This window comes from Dendrobates tinctorius, unplaced genomic scaffold, assembly GCF_039654945.1.
Source record: "Dendrobates tinctorius isolate UK_male_01 unplaced genomic scaffold, ASM3965494v1 ptg000016l, whole genome shotgun sequence".
Taxonomy (NCBI): Eukaryota; Metazoa; Chordata; class Amphibia; order Anura; family Dendrobatidae; genus Dendrobates; species Dendrobates tinctorius.
The window spans coordinates 8,078,548-8,098,016 of NW_027361684.1; the positions used below are offsets into that span (position 1 = coordinate 8,078,548).

Genomic DNA, 19,469 nt, shown 5'->3' on the forward strand with positions numbered 1-19,469 from the left:
CGGACGTTCGACCACTGCGCCATTCATTCTCTTTGGAGCTGACGGAAAAAGCCAAGGATAGCAAATGGCAGTCCTATAGAAAATGAATGGAGTGGTGGTCTGCGCAGTGCTGCTACATGGGGTAAGAGTCCTTCTGGCGCTCAGTGGAGGTCCCAGCTGTCAGACCTCCAGGGATCTGTAAGTTATCACCTGACTTATCGATACGCAATTTCACTGGACAAGCCCTTTAAAAAGCATAGTCAAGAGCAATGTTCAATGGAGTTGAGGCAAACGTGTGGAAAGAGATATATTAAGCATATATCTGGCCAATGAAAGTATGGGAGCTTTGGTGTATGATGTGGAGTCGCCCTTTAATACATGGTGGGATTCACGCACCTGAAGCACTTGGGTGCAGGGCTGCGCGCTTCTTCAGTCGCTAATTCTTGACTTTCTGCTCATGTTAGGGGTTTGTCCTTTATTCCAGAGAAAAGGCAAAAACGACATTTTGTAAATCTTTTATTAACTAACGTTATCATTACTATTTTTGCTCCATTTCTAGCATCATAATAATATACAGACAAGGCAACAGTACAGACACAAAATAAAAATATACAAGGCGTATTTTTCCATCCCTTTAGGTTTTTTTTTTTTCCCCCTTGGGCTTCATAAATACAATATTGATGTAACAAAAAAAAAAAATCTCAAACCCCAAAAGAAATCTGGGAAACCATAATATTTTCTATCTGCTGCCAATGACAGTGTGTGAAATGTGGAGGGCAGGATGGGGGTCGTGGTTCTGTATCGTCCCCATGTAAAGTGGATAAGTTTATTGTGCAGTTTCCCATGGATGGCCAGGCAGGTTACATCAAGATATACTGGCTGCCAACATGGCTACTTGGTTGTACAGAACAGATATAAGTATTTTTTACACAGTTCTGAAAAAAGACAAAACAAAGAAACGCAGAAACTATAAGATCAGACACAAACGGGATTTTCAGTAGATCATGGAAGATACAAATAGCTGCTTTTCCTTTAAAGGGTTTGTCTGGCCTTAAGCTGCAAGTCTGCAGTCATTCTATGTGACTCCTCACATTGCGTGTACTGCGCACTTTGAATATTCTCAGGCACCTGGAGCGGGCTGTGATGTGACCACAATCTGCACTATGCATACTTCTGGCCACATTCTGACTAGACATGTTCTGCATCACTTGGATTGTGTGCTGCTGCGCAAGTCTAGTCGGCATGTGACCACATGTATGCAAGCTGCAAAGTTGTGGTCACGTGCTAGCTGCTCCCGAAGCCGGAAAATCCTCACAACCATGCATAGAGTGACTGCAGACTTGTAACTGAAGGCCGGACGACCCCTTAAAATAAATGTTCCCCAACCCAGAGTCTGTGAACTTCTAGAATAGGATTAGAGATTCACTAGACCTGTCACTGCAACATAAAGAATGGAAAACTAGTCCGTGCCTGCTTAGTGTAAAGGCAGAAGACGCAGGTAACAAAGCTGTCCTAAAGGCGTGGGCAGGCCGGCCAAGAACCATGGGCAGCATTCATTCCCTATGGGGTTGCCGAGCGCTGCACTTGACTTTTTCCAGAAAGAATGAATGGAGCAGCAGTTGCGACCAACCTGCTGTGCTATTTTGGAACGGAGATAAAAGTTTGGTCATCTATCGATCACTGCGGGTCCCCAGTAGTTGGACACCCACCGATCTGCCATTTATGACCTAACCTGTTAATAGGTGATAAGTTGTTTGCACTGCACATCCCCTTTAAGCTTGGCCCTTTAACACTTGTACAGTACATGAGCGTCTGGGGATGCGTCTAATCCATAGATGGTTTATAGGTCGTTTTGTAACCAGCGCAAAATTCAGCACCTGTTATCCTGTGGGGTTAGTATCGATTCATGGTAAATCTGTAGGTTTCGTCTGCATTTTTCTAATGGGGGCAACCAGTTATTGGCAGTAAATTCGGTCAGGTTACTGGGTATAAGTCAGCTGTAGTATGGCCACATGTTCTATCCCTAGAGTTTATCTACTAGCTTGTCTTTAGGACGTTTCATATTTAGTAAATCTGGCAATTATTGTATTCACTTCCCTGAATAGCTAGTCTGCCATGGAACTACAAGAAGTGACCATCCTGGGCTTTGACACTTGCCCTGAGCCTCGTGAGGACTGTGGGAAAAAAAAAAACTTGAAAAGTTCAAGATTAGATTTAAAGGGAATCTGTCATCAGGTTTTTGTAATCTGAAATTTGCATAATGTAGGGACAGAGACCTTGATTCCAGTGATGTGTCACTTACTGTGCTGCTTTATGCAGTTTTGATAAAATCGCTGTTTTCTATGCTGCAGATCAGTTCTCGGAATACAGAGCTCAGTACAACCCTGCCCACACCAGTAATTGACAGTGTACACAGGAAGCTGTCAGTGGTGGTGGCGGTTTACACAGGGTAAGAGGAATATATGGCAAGAAACAACTAGTCCTCCTCTAGTGATAATCTCCTGCTGATAAAATAGTAATTAAAAAAAAAAAATGAAACGGCAACATAGTTCAGTGAGTGGTTTCACTGGAATCAAGGTCTCTGCCCTGACATCATGCTGCTCTCAGATTCTCTTCTCTCAACACTACAAATCCAGCAATGTTCATGTCTGAGCACATTCTTCTAGTTGACGTACAGAGATATCTCATGAGATAAATAGCTGTTCTGCGCAGACATTGAGCCAGCAAGGGCTGCTGAGCAATCTGATCGTACTTTATACGTGGAGTAATTCCATCTGAAAAAAGATAAGAGTCAGTATATCCGACCCTCCGCATACGAGGCTGACAGCAGTACATTCAGCACTACCCACAGCTCCTTCTAAAATCTCCAGCTGGAACGGATGACGGATTTACCAGAATCCACAAAGCGTTAGTGCCAGTAACAGGACAGCGCCGATCTGCCGGATGACCCATAACTGTTTGCGGTTCATAGTGTTCTCAAGACGACATTAACATTTATGAAGGTCATGAACATGAAAACAAGACTTCTAAAACTGCACCGAGGGAAAAAGGAAAATCACTGCGCAAGGAAAGTGATCAAAGCACAGAATCGCTTCTTCTATGAGGAAACGCTACTAAAGCAAGACGTACTCTGCTGCACTGGAGCGCGACGGCAAATCCAGCCGCTCCTGTCATGTACACGGCCATGACATTTAAAGGGACAAAGAGAATCCGAGCAGCATCTGATGTTCCCTTCATTGATACTGTTCTTATTAAAAAGAGAAAAGTATCTAATTATTCTTCCCTCCTCTCCCTTCAGCGCTAGTGCTCATCATTCAGAAAGTTTGTGAAATTGGGCTTCTCCTGCCTGGTTTTCTCTTACCAGCAGAATACGGGACCAGGAAAAGCCGGATCAGCTCTCTGCACTGGATTTCAAGCAAGGCTGTTTAGGTCATAACCGCACAAGGACTAAGGCCAGGTTCACATAGAGTTAACCAGCCCTATTAACGCATAGCGATGACGGGCTGCGTTAAAGCTATAGCATAACTCGATATGCTATACTGCTAGCGTTGATGATTCGTCAGCGCTAGCGGTGACAGAGCCTTGGACGCTGCAGCCCGCGTCCGAGGCTCCGTCAGTGCTTAACGGCACATTGCGAACGTGTGCCGCTTTACGCCATACGTCGCGATGTGCTAGTTAATGGGAGGCTATGGCAGCGTTAACGGACTGTCATAGCACAGTATGAACCCAGCCTTACAGAGTTTGTTATGTCTCCTACAGTCATTTTGCATTACTTTAATATGTTAAAAGGCTATCTGTCACCAGGTTTTTGATCGGTAATCTGAGAGCACCATGATGTAGGGGCAGAGACCCTAATTCCAGTGGTCTATCACTTACCAGGCTGTGTTTTTCTGTTTCAATACAATGAGTGTTTTATCAGCAGATTATCACTACAGGACAACTGGCCTCCTGCCTCCTAGTCCAACCCCCGCCTCTCCAGCATTGATTATCTGCTTTCTGCCACTATACAAAGTACACAGAAAGCTGTGGTGTGGACAGAGTTATACACAGCTCAACATCTGAGCTCTGCAGCAGAGATATCACCATGACTATTCGAACTGCTGCACCCAGTTAACTAAGCAACACATCACTGGAATCAGGATCTCTGTCAGATTCCCTTTAATACCGTAAATATGGAATGAAAATGATGGAAGTTTTATAGCTTCAACTGGATAAAAGAACTGCAGCCTGAAAAACAAGATCCAATTCCATCCTTTAAAGGATGATGATATTTTCCATAATTTTTTTTTTCTTTCTATGTCTGCATTACTGAAAATCCTGACCCGGGAGTGATGACCTGTACTAAACCAGCAAATCAAGTTATTAGGCCTGTAATTGGAGAGACACTACCCTGGTGCAAAATGTGCCCTAAAGGGATATATAACGGCCACATCCCTGGCTGTGGTGTCCTTATACTACGCTCTGGGGACTGGGGCACCAGTGCGAGCAGGCGAGGACTTCACCCTATGTATGATTAATCCATGAAAAGGAGGAAACACATTAACCCCATGAATATTGGGGCTCAGGTTACTGTCAGCTGCAAACTTGTAAAATGCAGTCACCCTAAAATACTTCCCCCACCCCTCCACAAAAAACAAAACACTAATGCATTTACTGAAATTTACGGCATAAAATGACCAGACCAATATTATATGAACCCACATTCTAAAAAAACAAACAACAAACATGATTATCCGCTATCCCAAGGAGGAATAGTCTGTGGACAGATCAGGGGGAGTCCCAGGAGAAACATTACAGCGATCCATCATTGTTTTCACTATTTTTTTTTTTTTTTAATTAAAAATTTGGGTTTTTCGGTTTGTGCAAAATTCAGAATGGTTTTTGCAGCACCTTCAAGCTAGATTTTTCAGCACTTGTGATTTTGTAGATTTGCTCAACAATCTGAGTGTGGTTTATTATTATCCAAATCTTTCTGACTAATTGAACATTTGTGACTTGTCAAAATATTGCAAAATTTCTGCACAATTGTATTTCTGGACCCTATCAAGAGTACAAAAACTTTTGTGTGCAGTTGAAGGCTAGCATGCAACATTTTACGCAAAAAAGCAACATATAAAGCAAAAGAAACAAACAAAACAACGAAAAGAAAGGCAAGAAAGTAACCAAGCACATGATGAATCGGGATCATAATGAATATCACCTAACACACATTAACTTCGGGATCCGACATCAGATCCAATCCCTTTATTGAAAATCAAATAAATGGCCGTAAAAGCAGCCAAATCTGCGCCCCCTGCACTCCTACACGTGCGGCTGATCAATCACAGCCCGCATTGTCTACTGCCCTGTCCAGAGCCATCAATAGCAATAAAAAGTTTCTCTTGGAAAAAAACAATAAAATAATAATCCCCTCATTTCCCCCTGGAGGGGTGGTTAAGGGTTTCCTAAAACCACAGCTGAGAATGATGCAGTCATGTGTGTTCTTCAGTGTCATTACAATGGATGGAGGCGAACCAAGGTCTCATTGTATTGTACCCCACCTCGCCCTTTTCTTTCTGGTTTCTTTAAATATCTTTTTTCTGCTTTTCTACTTTTAACCTTTAATACAAATAAATAGGAACCAAAAAAAAAGGAAACTCAAAAATAGAAGCAATGTACTGCACAAGAAGCTGCCATGGATTATCACGTGCATGTGTGTGAATGGAGGAGAGAAGGAGCAAAGGACACGGCCTGTGCAGTCACCCCCCGCTGCAAAAAAGACAGGGGCATCCTGGATTAGAAAAACTGACTTTTTTAAAACAAAAAAAAAAAAAGAGCACCACACCTGTTCAGAGGAGGAGTGTGGTATTGCAGGTCAGCCCTTTGTAATTTATTAGCGTGCAGCTGCAATACCAGACACATCCCGTGGAACAGTGGTGATGGTTCTAAAAAGAAATCTAAGCTAGACCCAACCTTTACTTTCCAATATGTTGGCGTAAGTAAAGATAGATCTAAACACACGACATATTGACCGTCTGTTCTTACAACTTCATTTTCCCAATTACTGTGGGGACTGCGTGCGTGTGTCTGGCATCAGCGAGGGGCGTCTGACTTCTCGGAATTGATTGGACGTGATTAAGGGCAGACGCGCCACCTCGCCGGTTGTGGTACAGTTCCGGTACCGGTCAATTTCCTCATTCCGGGAGGAGTAACAGAAACGTACCACCTTGTGAAAGCAGCAAAAATCACAAGTGACAAATCCACTAGGAAAAGAAAATTAAAAAAAAAAAAAAAAAAAAAAAAAGGACCAAAACCACTTTTCATCCACAATAGAAGACAAAAGTTAGAAGAAAACTTCATGGCAACGGTTTAGAATTAAAAACGTTAGGACGGAACGTCCGCTCATATTCTGCCAAGTCTATGAAGGAAAATATCGCAGAACTGAGCAGAGTATCCCACTGTTCATCAACCTCCACTCTCCATGTGCGGGGGGCAACTGTCAAACTATGGGTTTCATGTTTGGCCCCTGTGGTCCCCGAGGGGAGGAAGGATACAGTGCAGCTTGCAGTCTCCAGCACAAGGTGTTGAGAATATGGCAGGTTAAAAGACCCTTTAATTCAGCAGAGGTGTCAAGATTTTCCCAAACCATTGACTCACATGAAGGAATGTGGATAACAAGAAAGTTCTCCAAACCTCCGCTCCCCCGGGGGTCGCCTGCTCCTACATAAAATAATGCCTGAAAACCAATATACAAAATACAGCTCGCTACAAGGGGAGCACAGTGCCGCTTATTTTATAGTTTTCTTTCCACTTTTCTGTACAAAAGGATTCAAGAAATGAACAGGAGCAAGTTGGGGGCTGCTCTGGGTTGTGGGATCCGTCTCCAAATCTATTTTGCCAAATGCACAGAGAGAAGAGGAGCCGCCTGGTCTTCTGGTTGTCGGCTCACACGTCCGTTGAGTAGTACAGAGTGTTCCTCTTCAGCTCTGAGAAACTGATCGGAGGGTGCTGCAGGTAGTAAAGAAGGACCTGGACCTGAAGAAGAAAGACAAAAAAAAGCATTGAGTAAGGGTCCCGTTACACATAGTGACACTCCAGCGATCCAGACAATGATACGACCTGGTAAGGATCGCTGGTGCGTCACTACATGGTCGCTAGTAAGCTGCCAAACAGGCAGATCTACTCAACGACGCAGCAACGATACGGTGATCCGCTTAATGACCTCGGCGGTCATTGGGACCTTGTCACACAGCAGCTATTCTGACGACTCCCGCCTGCGTCCCTGAGTTCTGCGTCGCCAATGACGTCGCTCGTTGGCATCAAACAGCGATGCGCGCTGGTCAGCCGGACACCAGCGATCAAAAAATGCCCCAGGACATACCAGCAAGATCAGCGACATCGCAGCGGGGCCCGATCGCCGCTATGTGTCACACGTAGCGAGAGTGCTGGCGAGGTCGCTGTTGCGTCACAACACCTGTGATGTTTCAGCGATCTTGCTAGCGATCTCTTTATGTGAGACGGGGCCTTAAGTTTCTAAATACATAGCATTATCTGCTCCAGAGCTGCATTCACAAGGCTACAGTTTTTAGGGCTGAAATCTCCCAGCAGAGATTTAGGAAAAGGAAACGTGACACAGGATCTCCGCTGTAAGAGTTTGTTCATTAAGAAGTTTGCTGACTGTTCTTAATGACTTCCAGCAGAATTGTAAATGCAGCTCTGGATGATAATAGAGGAAGTCACTCTGGATCGGTGCAAGACGAGATGTCATTTTTGTTTCCAAGTTACATGTAAAATGCTCAGTAGTTTTAAAGCTGTTTCCCGGCCCATACACAGAATGCAATATTCAGTTCTAGTTAAAGGGATTCACCGCTTTACACAATCTGTTTGCCATCTGTAATCTGTGGGGGAACGAACAAGCGCGAATCCCACCTGCATGAGTTAGATATCATCAGAGGAAAGCACCAAGAGGCAAAATAGAGGATAATTACCTGTGCCATAACGTCGTGTGACCAGATGTCTGATGCCAGGTTTGTGTGACCTTTACTTTCCACTTCAGAGGGTCTTAGTAATGTGGGGCCAAAGACAGTGGCCAAGTTATGCAGTGACATCTTGTTGATTGGCTCTTTCTCTGCAACCCTACAATCAAAATGGAACAAAAATAGAAAAAAAAAAAGAACCTTCAGGCTGCAAAAGTACAAGAATATGGAAATGACCCAAATATTCTCGGCTTCACCTAGACATTTGGTTTGGATGTATATATTCAAGAGGCTACAAAGAGGGGACTAATTTATTGTCGGACCAGGGGCTTTCCTGTCCTATGTGAACGGGGTTTTCCAAGATTATTAAAAATTTGCCTACAGACAAAAACCTTTCCGCACACGTTACATCCACCCCTTATCAATCTTTACCTGGCTTCAGCAATGACATGCCGGCTACATACATGATCGTTGCAGCAGATCACGGGTGTACAGCACAAGACGGCTGAGGTCAGTGACTGGCTGCAGCCATCAGTAGGTGAGCGGCAGTAAATGAAGACCACAGAGGAGCTGGAGGAGATAATGGGCTATTTAGGGTCCTTCTCAATGTTGCCTGCTTTTGGAAGGATCTGAAAAAGGAACGTTAAATCATTGAGTGCTATCTCTGCTATGGCCATTACATAGCAGCATATAATACTTAGCATCTTCTGAATTCCTGCAAGTCAGATGTTACTGTACAACAACAGCTTGCATTACACCGCAAAGTGGGTAAAGTTTTTGCTTGTGGAGAGCGCCAAGTTGGAGTATGGAGACTTATAAGCCCTGTAATACTTGTATTCCCCTAGGAAATTAAATGTGCAAATAGCCTCTTCAGAGAGGAAGAGACTGGAGCTCTAGCACCTGGTATTGGAGGAATCAATCCTACAAGTCAATATTGATCCTTTAAAGACCCTTGTCACGACTTAGAATAGGAAGCTAAACCAGAAATTCAATTTTCAGACATATGTTTCAGGGTTTTTGCCCCTCAACAGTGCAAAGCAGGATAACTGGTTGACTGCGTGAGAAGCCTTACACTTCCTCTTCTTCTCCAGTATCCTGTCCTGGTCAACTCTGGCATTGCTGCTTTGGGATTTCCAGTATATCACTTATGTCTGCTTTCACAAATTGGTTGTTTTGCAAAATTCCCAAGCTCCTCCTTTTTATTTTGTTGCTTGGTGTGCCTTTCTTTAACCCCTTAAAGACCGCCGATAAGCATTAAAACGGCGGCTGTTAAGGGGACTTTTCCCTCATTGACTTTTTAAAACAGCGATCAGGGATAAGGTTATAGCGTCCCCCAGCGTTGGAAAATCTCCAGACCCCATCACAGTCGTCAAAAGCCAATAATTAGTATGTTATCCCCATAGTCAGATTAATTTTTTTTTATTTTATAGTAATTTTTATTTCTTTCATTCTTTGCCATTAGGGTTAGGCTATGGTTAGGGGTGGTGTTTTTCAAAGGTAAATAAAAAAAAAACCGATGACGATATGATGACTAGTGTTGAGTGGCCACTGTTCGCTACTTGAGTTTTCATCGGGGTCGCTTGAGCACCCGTGATATTGTGCATACCAGAGCACCCTGGAGCAAACTCGAGTAGCGAGCATTTGCACTCAAAACTAATAACATATTTAATATTACGATCTAATGTTATCAAATTCTGTGTAGTACCTTTGGGTTAAAAATCCTCACTATACCCCTGAATAAAATCCTTGAGGGGTGCAGTTTCTAAAACTGAATAACTTGTGGGGGGGTTTCCACTGTTTAGGCAAATCATGGGCTCTCCAAACGCAACACTGCATCCGCTCTCGATTCCAGTAATTTTTGCGTTCAAAAAGTCAAACTCTGCTGCTTCCCTTCAGAGCTCTGCCATGCGCCCAAGCAGTAGTTTTCCCCCCATATATGGGGTGTCGGCGTACCCAGGATAAATTGCACAACATGTTTTGAGGTTTATTTTCTCCTGTTATCCTTGTGAAAGTAAAAATTTGGGGGTTAATGCAAATTTTTTGTGAAAAAAGGTAAAAATATTCCATTCTTTCTTCCACGTTCCATTAATTTATGTAAAGCACCTGAAGTGTTAATAAACTTCTTGACTTTAGTTTTGAGGACTTTGCAGTTTGTAAAATTCTGTCACTTTTGGGTATTTTCAAAGTCACTTCAAATGTGAGGTGGTCCCTAAAAAATGCTTATGTAAATTTTGTTGGAAAATATAAAAATCGCGGATCAACTTTTAACCCTTATAACTTCCTAACAAAAAAAAAAATGTCATCCACGGAGCACAGTAATAATATTTGTTGTCCTAACTTTGCAATTATGTGCAGCTGCCCGGTACTCCATCATGTACCACGTTCAGCCACCAATGTACCTAGTGTTTGCACTGTGTGGACGCTGGATGTCAGTACTAATGGAATCGCCACACAGCCGACTACATCTGGGCAGAATGTACTCTACCTTACTTTCCGGACTGAACTGCTCAGTGGTGTCCTGTCCTTGGATAGTGCCAGGTTCTTCTCTCATGGGTGAAGGGATCATATGTACAGTCAGTATGACTTAGCACCACCATGTTATATTGTGTGGAGGAAACCACAAACCAACCAATCATTTATTAATCCGTCAGTACACACAGTTGTAAGAGTGCGGTGGTGATGTGCGGCGGACTGACTAACTCATTCTACAGATATAAAAGTGGCTTTTCTGCCAGGACACTCGCTGCCGCACACTGTACTTTCCCAGCGATGCTCGCCGTAGCCTTTTTAGGTCCTGCCACACGAGCTACTGCTATGAGAAAAACATCTGTGTATCCCCTCCTCTCATGTTCCCTCCAAGGCAGATGTGGGAGCTGGCGAGTACCCGTCTCTCAAATGGAAAACTTGACTTTTCCTCTAAACTCTTGGCCTGATTCTCATAAGAGGAATTTACTAAAGATTTGTAGCCATGGAAAAATATGAGACTAGAAATGTTGCGTGTCCCAGTCACGATCGTTACCTGGGCCGAGCTTCAGCTGACTCCAGTCCGTGCAATGTGGGAGATGAAAATCTGGAGACCAAACACCACAAAGTGCACCCAACTCCTGCTCATTATATCCATCATAGAGAAGGGCGCTTGTACGGGCGGTTTATACACTACATAACACATGATGGGAAGTCACTCGACAAGCTGAGCCTGGATATTCTTACCAGCAGAAAGTAGCTAAAGTTGATCAAATCTTGACTATGTGACCACACGTTATATGGGCTGACTATTCGCAAAAAATCTGAGATCAGAGCCCACGATTCCTGAACTGATAACGATTAGGTGACGTCCATGTAGGAAAATCTACAACCGCATATCCCACATCAAATTGTACGGATTCTGCAGCACATTTCATCCTTTACAATGCAAAATCTGCTGCGAAAATCCATAGCATTAATTAATCTGCTGCAAATCTGTCATACCAGCCAATTTAAGTTGTAGATTTTCTCTGTAGTGTATGGAGAAGATTTCATAAAATCTCACCCACAGTGCTGCTAATCGGAAGGCAATTTTTACAAAAACCATAAAATCAGGACAGAAAACTCACTAAGTATCTCAGCCATGCGTATATACCATTAAAGGGAGCCTGTCGTGCTATATATGCAGGCCAATCTGGTATGGTATACAGAAGGAGATGCTGAGCAGAATTATATATAGGTTTGTTGGAAAATACTCAATATATCTGGTATTTTATTCATTGAAGTCCCCGGTGTTTGTATGTATACTAGTCCAGTGGGCGGTCTTACTAGTGATTGACAGCTCTCTCTGCATGCACGGTCATACAGATAAGACTGTCAATCAGTAACTAGGACCAACCACTGGACTTGTGCATACAATCACCAGGGATTTCACTAAATAAAATGAAAATTATACTGGAACTTTTCCCACAAAAAATGTTTATCAATCTGATCAGCTCCTCCTGCTCTATGACATCCTGTCTGCAGATCAGATGACATTGTCAACATAAGTTTCCTTTAATGGTCAACTTAGAGCAGCGGTGGAGAACCTATGGCCCGCGTGAGAGGAGGCAGGCAGAGCCCTCCCTGTGGGCACCCGCACGCTACAATCTCAATCTCAGCATTAGCGGTGTCGCCACTCTCCTCAGCCCACACGCCACCCCATCAGTCCGCGTGCAGAGTCTAGACATTAATGGAGAGAGAATTGTTAAGAGCAATGGTCGATAGTGACCTAAGGTCTTAGAGGACCTGCAGCCCATACCAGATTCTCCAAATCTCTGCATGGGAGAAATTAAATGAAGTCCAGATTGGCTTGATTATATTGAAAGAAACATGTCCAGATGTGCTCATTCTCATCACTACAGATTCTGCTAAAGGGATGCTAAATGGCACAAGACAGGAATGCCCCCTCTCCTCCTTAACATTTCAACTATTAGTAAATAACAGGATGGCGCCATATGCCAGGATGAGGGTCGATATACCAGGATGGGAGGGGGTACACCAGGATGGGAGGGGGTACACCAGGATGGGAGGGGGTACACCAGGATGGGAGGCGATACACCAGGATGGGAGGCGGCACACCAGGATGGGAGGCGGCACACCAGGATGGGAGGCGGCACACCAGGATGGGAGGCGGCACACCAGGATGGGAGGCGGCACACCAGGATGGGAGGCGGCACACCAGGATGGGAGGCGGTACACCAGGATGGGAGGCGGTACACCAGGATGGGAGGCGGTACACCAGGATGGGAGGCGGTACACCAGGATGGGAGGCGGTACACCAGGATGGGAGGCGGTACACCAGGATGGGAGGCGGTACACCAGGATGGGAGGCGGTACACCAGGATGGGAGGCGGTACACCAGGATGGGAGGCGGTACACCAGGATGGGAGGCGGTACACCAGGATGGGAGGCGGTACACCAGGATGGGAGGCGGTACACCAGGATGGGAGGCGGTACACCAGGATGGGAGGCGGTACACCAGGATGGGAGGCGGTACACCAGGATGGGAGGCGGTACACCAGGATGGGAGGCGGTACACCAGGATGGGAGGCGGTACACCAGGATGGGAGGCGGTACACCAGGATGGGAGGCGGTACACCAGGATGGGAGGCGGTACACCAGGATGGGAGGCGGTACACCAGGATGGGAGGCGGTACACCAGGATGGGAGGCGGTACACCAGGATGGGAGGCGGTACACCAGGATGGGAGGCGGTACACCAGGATGGGAGGCGGTACACCAGGATGGGAGGCGGTACACCAGGATGGGAGGCGATACACCAGGATGGGAGGCGATACACCAGGATGGGAGGCGATATACCAGGATGGGAGGCGATATACCAGGATAGGTGTATTAGTTTTTTTCTAAATTAAAATTTCAACATTCAGGTTAAATTGCCATGTTGTCATTTTAATAAGTGGATTTGGGTTGCAGTATGGGCCCTCGGTCTCTGAAAGGTTCACCATCATTACCACTGGTGTAACAGTCTTAATAAATTTGGAGCCATTACCCCCATAGATCAGTTTAAGAAACACACAACTCAATAAATGTGGAGCATCTTGGGCAGCTCTAATGACGGATATTGGAAATTTATGTTAGTGATGCAGTTTGTGCCGATTTTGTAGTATTTCCTAATAAATTTGGTAGCCCACTTTCTAGCCACTTTTAGAAAATGGTGAGAAGTGAAAAGGTTCAATTTTTTCGTACATAGGCCGTGCAACAAAATTTGCAACTTTTTTGTTTCCTTTATGGCAAAAGTGACATATCCTTCCCTGTATTTTATCTACTTACCTTTTTAAGTGCTGAAGCAAGAAGAGAAAGGTCATGAGATTGGGGTCGGGCAGGGAGCGCAGAAGGTGCATCATGCAGTTCTCCTTGGCAGCGGGATCAGACAGAGCTGTAACCATGGAAACACAGGATGATTAGAACTCACCAGCAGCGCACAATCGCCCACAGGAGAAAGTCCACAGCTGGACCAGAAGCCACCGGGGCGAGCCGGCCCAGGAATGGCTAATCACTGATACACGCACACATGTGGGTATACATTGGGCGTGCTCCTCTGTATATCATACATGGGCTGCTATCCATTGTAGATGCAGCATGCAGAAGATGAATAACTTGTATTAATTGGATATTCATGCTGATCTGTCACTTTTTCCAGCACTTCCCATTATACTGTGGAAGAGCTGCCACTGACGTGTCGTTGCCCTGCTTTCGCCTGGTAAGGAGGCAGCAATACGACATTGTAAGTAGACCTAGTGAAATCCATCCTGAGGAGTTTTGGGACCCCCTTCATTCTGGCAGTGCAGAGCGTAGCACCAAAGTACTGCTTCCATTTCCCATTATGGCAGAGCTGACAGGGTATTATAGACTGACTTCACTGGCATGTTGGAGAGTTGAGTAAAAAGATTTGCCCTGCCCTGATCCCGGGTCTTGTCCGGTCCCTTGTGGCAGCCGGACCACGGCAATCTTCCCTTCTGTGGCCAAAATCCTCAGACTAGCAAACTGGGCCTCCTCACCATGTCAGCTCTAGGTAACCAGATATTAATTTATGAAGCACCTTCTTGCTCCAGTTTAGCCTGGCTTCCCCCTCTCCTAGACCTACAGTGTCATGTAAAATTTTGACCATCACCAGAATGATCATCAGGCCTTGCTGCCGAACAGCTGATTGGTTTCTATGGATCCTGGTGTTGTACCTAAAAGATCTGAGCTCAAATACTTGGAAAAAAAAAAACTAAAAAAATATGTAATTGACTATTAATTGCCATAATGAGAAGCATTGTTAGAGGATTACAGAAAAGAAATGTAAATTGACTCCTACCAATTCCTTCCATAAAAGCCAGATACAGCTTGTCAGTAAGGAGGGGTTCTGGGAGCTCCCGGAAGTAAAGCTTTAAGGTGCCAGCAATGGCGTTGATGTCCATGTCACTGAGCATCATCAGAATGTCTTTATTATCTAAGAAAGAAATAAAAGAAGCTCCGTAAGATAAATTTTCCCCAATCTCATTACGTTATGTCACATATCAACTCCACTTACTGGCATCAAATGCAGCCTTCAAGGCCTGGATATCAGTAGCCACTCCAGATATTCTGTAAATCCCGACCTCCTCAATGCCACGTTTCTCCACCTCCTCTATACATTGACGAACTATATATGGCACCTTAGATCTTTCTCGCCTGGCAGAAGAGACAGATGTGTGCTCATTAGAGGAGCAGTAATAAGCTTGGCGTCACCAGAGAAGATGCGCTTATATGTCGACATTGGCTCTACTAATTGGCGAAAGTCAGAGGAAACTGACAGACTTCCCAAGTGCTCATTAAAACCAAGGGTAAGAGGTGAGGATGTTACTGGTGGTCTACTTACTTGGTTACCACACTGATTTTAACTCCAAAAACCCCCGTCTGCTTTTTAGAGGGCGTCCTTTTCAAGCTCATGTCCCGGCTGCTAAATTTCATCGAAAACTCAACTTTGATCTGTCAATAAAGAAAAAAAAAAAAAAAAAACAATAAGTGCCAATATGTCTACAAGTACAATACTAGTACCAGCTATGGACCATAATCTACAGTATGTGCAGAAGTGAACTGATGCAGTGAGAAACAGCATGTTTAAATAATGCAAGCTACCTCCTATCATCCATGGGATAGGAAATAACTTCCAGATCACTGGAGGTCCGATCAATAGGACGGCCATCATTCGCGAGAACAGGAGCTCTGAACAGAGCGGTGGTCAATTATTAACGGTGCCGCTCCATTCATTTTTATGGGTCTGCTGGAGATAGCCAGGCGCAGCCCTCGGCCATCTCTGGTGGTCCCATTATGAATGAATGAATGAATGAAACAACAGTGTGCATGATTGACCACCACTCCATTCACATAGGGGATCTTCAGAGATTTTCTTGTTTTTGGGATCGGTGGGGATCAGTCGGCTCTTCAGCGATTGGAATGATATCTCGTATCCCATGGGAAGGGAATCTTTCAAACTTTCAAATAACTTCCAAATTTGAAAATACCCCTTTGCCAAAAAATGACCCCCCCTTATCATTAAACTTGGCGAGTGAAGAGAACCTAACATTTCAGATATAGAAACCAATCTGAGACTCACTCACCACTCAGTAGAAGTGACCGAGCTCAATTAATTTGGCTCATTAATGTAAAATATGGACACAATATAAATTGCAAATCCGGGGGCAGAGTCTGTGATATTACCATGTTCTGGTGATGTAATATCCACTTACAGAAAGACCTGAACATTTTCACCAACTGATAAAAACAGGACTAAGTGCAGCCAAACTACATTTTTTGACACGGTTTCCAAGGCAAATAATACTTATCAGGTCTGGGGAATTTTTAAGACAAATACTTGATATCATTATAGTTTAGTAAATTATTAACCGTACTTCGATGTTCAAAACTAAAAAATAAAATGTGTAGGTTTCCGCATTGTACCATGTATTCAGGGGAGATAATACACTGTTATGTAGAGATTATATCAATTGCAACCTGGAGGGAAACCATACAAACCCCATGCAGATGTTGCCCTTCACGGGATTTGTGCCCAGGAAAACAATACCAAGCACGGAGCCACCATGCTTTAGCTATGTAAAGAAACCATACAAGTTGAGATGGTTGTCTTAAAAGGGTTACCTTATGTTCCTTCAGGACTTCAGGAGCACAATGCTGCCATGACTGCTAGAGATTAACAGTTTAGGGCTGGGACAAGTGTTGGAGAACTGAGCCTGGCCAGATCAAGCCACCCGGCCCCGATCAAGCCATCCGGCTAGCTCTAGAGCAGAGTTTGCAGTCTGCAGTATATAACAAACAGCTAGCAAGTCTAGGAGGCTGGCTGATAGCCATAACAAGGAACAATATCCTACCAAATTAGAAATCTTTTAGTTCTAATTTTTACTGATAGGTAAATAGCAAAGTTGCTTATTTTTAGAAACATTTATTAGATTAGTAAAATTGCATAGACAAGACAACCCATTTAATGGTAAAAAAAAAACAACAACAACTGTATATGTCTCCTACCCCGTTCATCTCGATCACGTCCACGTGCCAGTTCTTGCTTTGCACTGCTTGAGGATCCAGCTATTAAGAAAAAAGAAACCAGGTTAAGACTTGTCTGGTTTCTTGTTATCATGTAACACATATATGCAATCGCTTCACACCGGGAGTAGATGCACACAGTTTCCTATCATTTACAGTTCGGTCCTGAAATATTTGGATAGTGACCACATTTTTGTGATTTCTGCTCTGTAGCCACTATTTTTTTTTTTACTTAAAATGAAACAAGTGAGATATAACGGAACTGGAGACTTTCAGGCTTAAAGGGGTTGAACAAAGAAATTTTCTACAAAGCCTCCTCATTTCATTGGTTGAAAAGTAATTGGACAAAATAACTTTACCATTTATAAAATGTTCATTTTTAAATACTTTGTGGAGAATCCTTGTCAGGCAATTACTGGACTTGAAGTTTTGTATTAAGCATGTGAAATGTATTCTCGATGGGGGACGAGATCTGGTGATTGACTCGGCCACTGCAGAATATTCCAATTTTTTGCCTTCAAACCTTAACTCCATTGAGAACGAAGGATAGGGATTGTTGAAATCCAACATGTCTGATCCTTCTTTCTCTCAAGATCTGCAGTAAAGGGGAAATTTTAGTGACCCTATACACATTGAGTTGTCTCTAGTTCAGGCAAAGTTTTTTTTTTTTTCAAAGGCTCAGCAAAATATCAGTGATTTCACTTGTATGCAAAAAATGGGCCAATTTTCATCAGTTTGGTCAGTTTTTACCATCAGAATTTTATAAGTATTTATTTATTGCATATGAGAAGATTTTTTAAGCATCTTCTAACATGAAAATCGGACAGCACTAGGCTGCAACTTGGATGAAGTGTTGTCCGATAGTTTTCACGGACCCATAAACTTGCATTGGTTAGTTTGATCAATGTCCAAGATCAAAATCGGAACATGTTTGAGTTCTGTTGTGGTCCACTCGGTCAGAAAAAGAAAAATCCACAGACAAGTAAACAAACCCATAGACTATTATAGGGAAAAAACAAAGAGGACACCGAGGAAAAACATACCTCTGGAGACACAAGGTGTATGGCCGCATACATTCTCAAGCCAGATTTTAACCTCAAGAGTCCAGTGGTGAATGGCAAGAAAGCTACAGACGGACACACCGTGCCGGTGTCCAACAATCAGCAGAATGTAGCACACAACTGCTCTCCCGCTCGTTACAGATATCGTGACATTTGCCTCTTGTACAACGATATCACGGCAGACAACACAAAGGTAGAAAACAAAGATAGAACAAAGCACGGCCCTCTATTTTTGCACCTGTCAAAAAACTGCAAACGCTTCTCCAAGACTCAAGAAAAAAATCTATTTCTATCCAATTAGCCATGGGATAAACAGGCGAGAATCTGAAAGTTCAAGTTTCCATTTCAATAGGGTCTAGAAAACATTTTCTCATCTATTTATAACCCCTGGGAAAGGCAGGCAGACATTTCCTGCTTAAGTTTATTTTGCCCAAGGTTACAAAAAAACAAAAAACAAAAAAAACCCCTCCAACACGGGCACAATTCATTATATTATGTGAATATATATTCCGATGCAGGAGCAGACACTTCATTAGTGCAATCAGTGGCCACTACCACCTCCATAACGTCTTCTGTCGCAGGCTGGACTCTTGGACTGCCGCGGGTCCACATACTGCTTTTGCACAGGGGCCCTAATCCTGTGTCCGCCGTATATCCAACAGCCCAGAGCAATGTACGTGACGGCTGGTTCTAGGTCTAGAAAGCATGAGGCATATCAGGGGGTCTCGTACAAGCACGGCATATATTTATCCACCGCAAGCCGATGACGAAGATGTATCACTTGATAGATACTGCACCCAAGGAGACGCTTGTTTTAGTGTTTTTATTTAGGTCCACAATCCTATAACCCCTGGAAGATCCAATAGTTTTCTAGACACTTTGTCAAAGTATAAATTTAGTCAATGAAAACATTTTTCTTACAGAGAGCGGAATATCTAGGAAAATACAGCGAGTACCTGTGTAAGCCAGGCCTCAACATGAGATCAGTGAGCGTCCACCACCCAGGATAAGACCCAACCAGCAAAACGGACAGGTGGCTACTCTCCCCTTCATTGTGGCCACACAAGCTGGTCCATTCTTGTGGTCGTGTTTGGTTCTAGAGCTGTGCCCCATTCAAGGTCTCAGGGCTCAGACCAGACCCTCACACACATCTTAAACCGTAGTGGTCATAGACATTGTTGTTCTCAACTGGACAGTGCTAGAAGAATTCAGTGGTGGTGAGCCAAATTTCAAGATGGCACATGCTGCGTACTACAAGCCACGGTTCTTTACACCACGTCTAGCCTTTTTCACATGTATACAAACAATCCAGATTGCCAAACCATTATGAGTTCTACATGAACCAAAGACGCTTTGTTTGGTGCTTTTTTGGGCCAGTAACTGGTGCGGTTTTTAACCATTTCATGTCCCCATGTGAACCTACA

At 43.9% G+C, this 19,469-nt stretch overlaps 1 protein-coding gene across 7 annotated transcripts in view; it reads right to left on the bottom strand.

Annotated features, from left to right (window-relative positions):
• Positions 1 to 478: 478 nt before the first annotated feature.
• Positions 479 to 19,469, bottom strand: part of ABR (ABR activator of RhoGEF and GTPase) — a 392,053-nt gene continuing 373,062 nt past the window's right edge. For all 7 annotated transcript variants that reach the window (XM_073565382.1, XM_073565385.1, XM_073565384.1 and 4 more), the window contains 7 exons: positions 16,967 to 17,026; positions 15,303 to 15,412; positions 14,976 to 15,115; positions 14,760 to 14,894; positions 13,730 to 13,835; positions 7,947 to 8,094; positions 479 to 6,993 (listed from right to left, as the gene is read on the bottom strand). In XM_073565382.1, the coding sequence (XP_073421483.1) occupies positions 6,904 to 6,993; positions 7,947 to 8,094; positions 13,730 to 13,835; positions 14,760 to 14,894; positions 14,976 to 15,115; positions 15,303 to 15,412; positions 16,967 to 17,026 (789 nt within the window). In that variant the 3' untranslated portion in view covers positions 479 to 6,903. The remainder of the gene's footprint in view (positions 6,994 to 7,946; positions 8,095 to 13,729; positions 13,836 to 14,759; positions 14,895 to 14,975; positions 15,116 to 15,302; positions 15,413 to 16,966; positions 17,027 to 19,469) is intronic.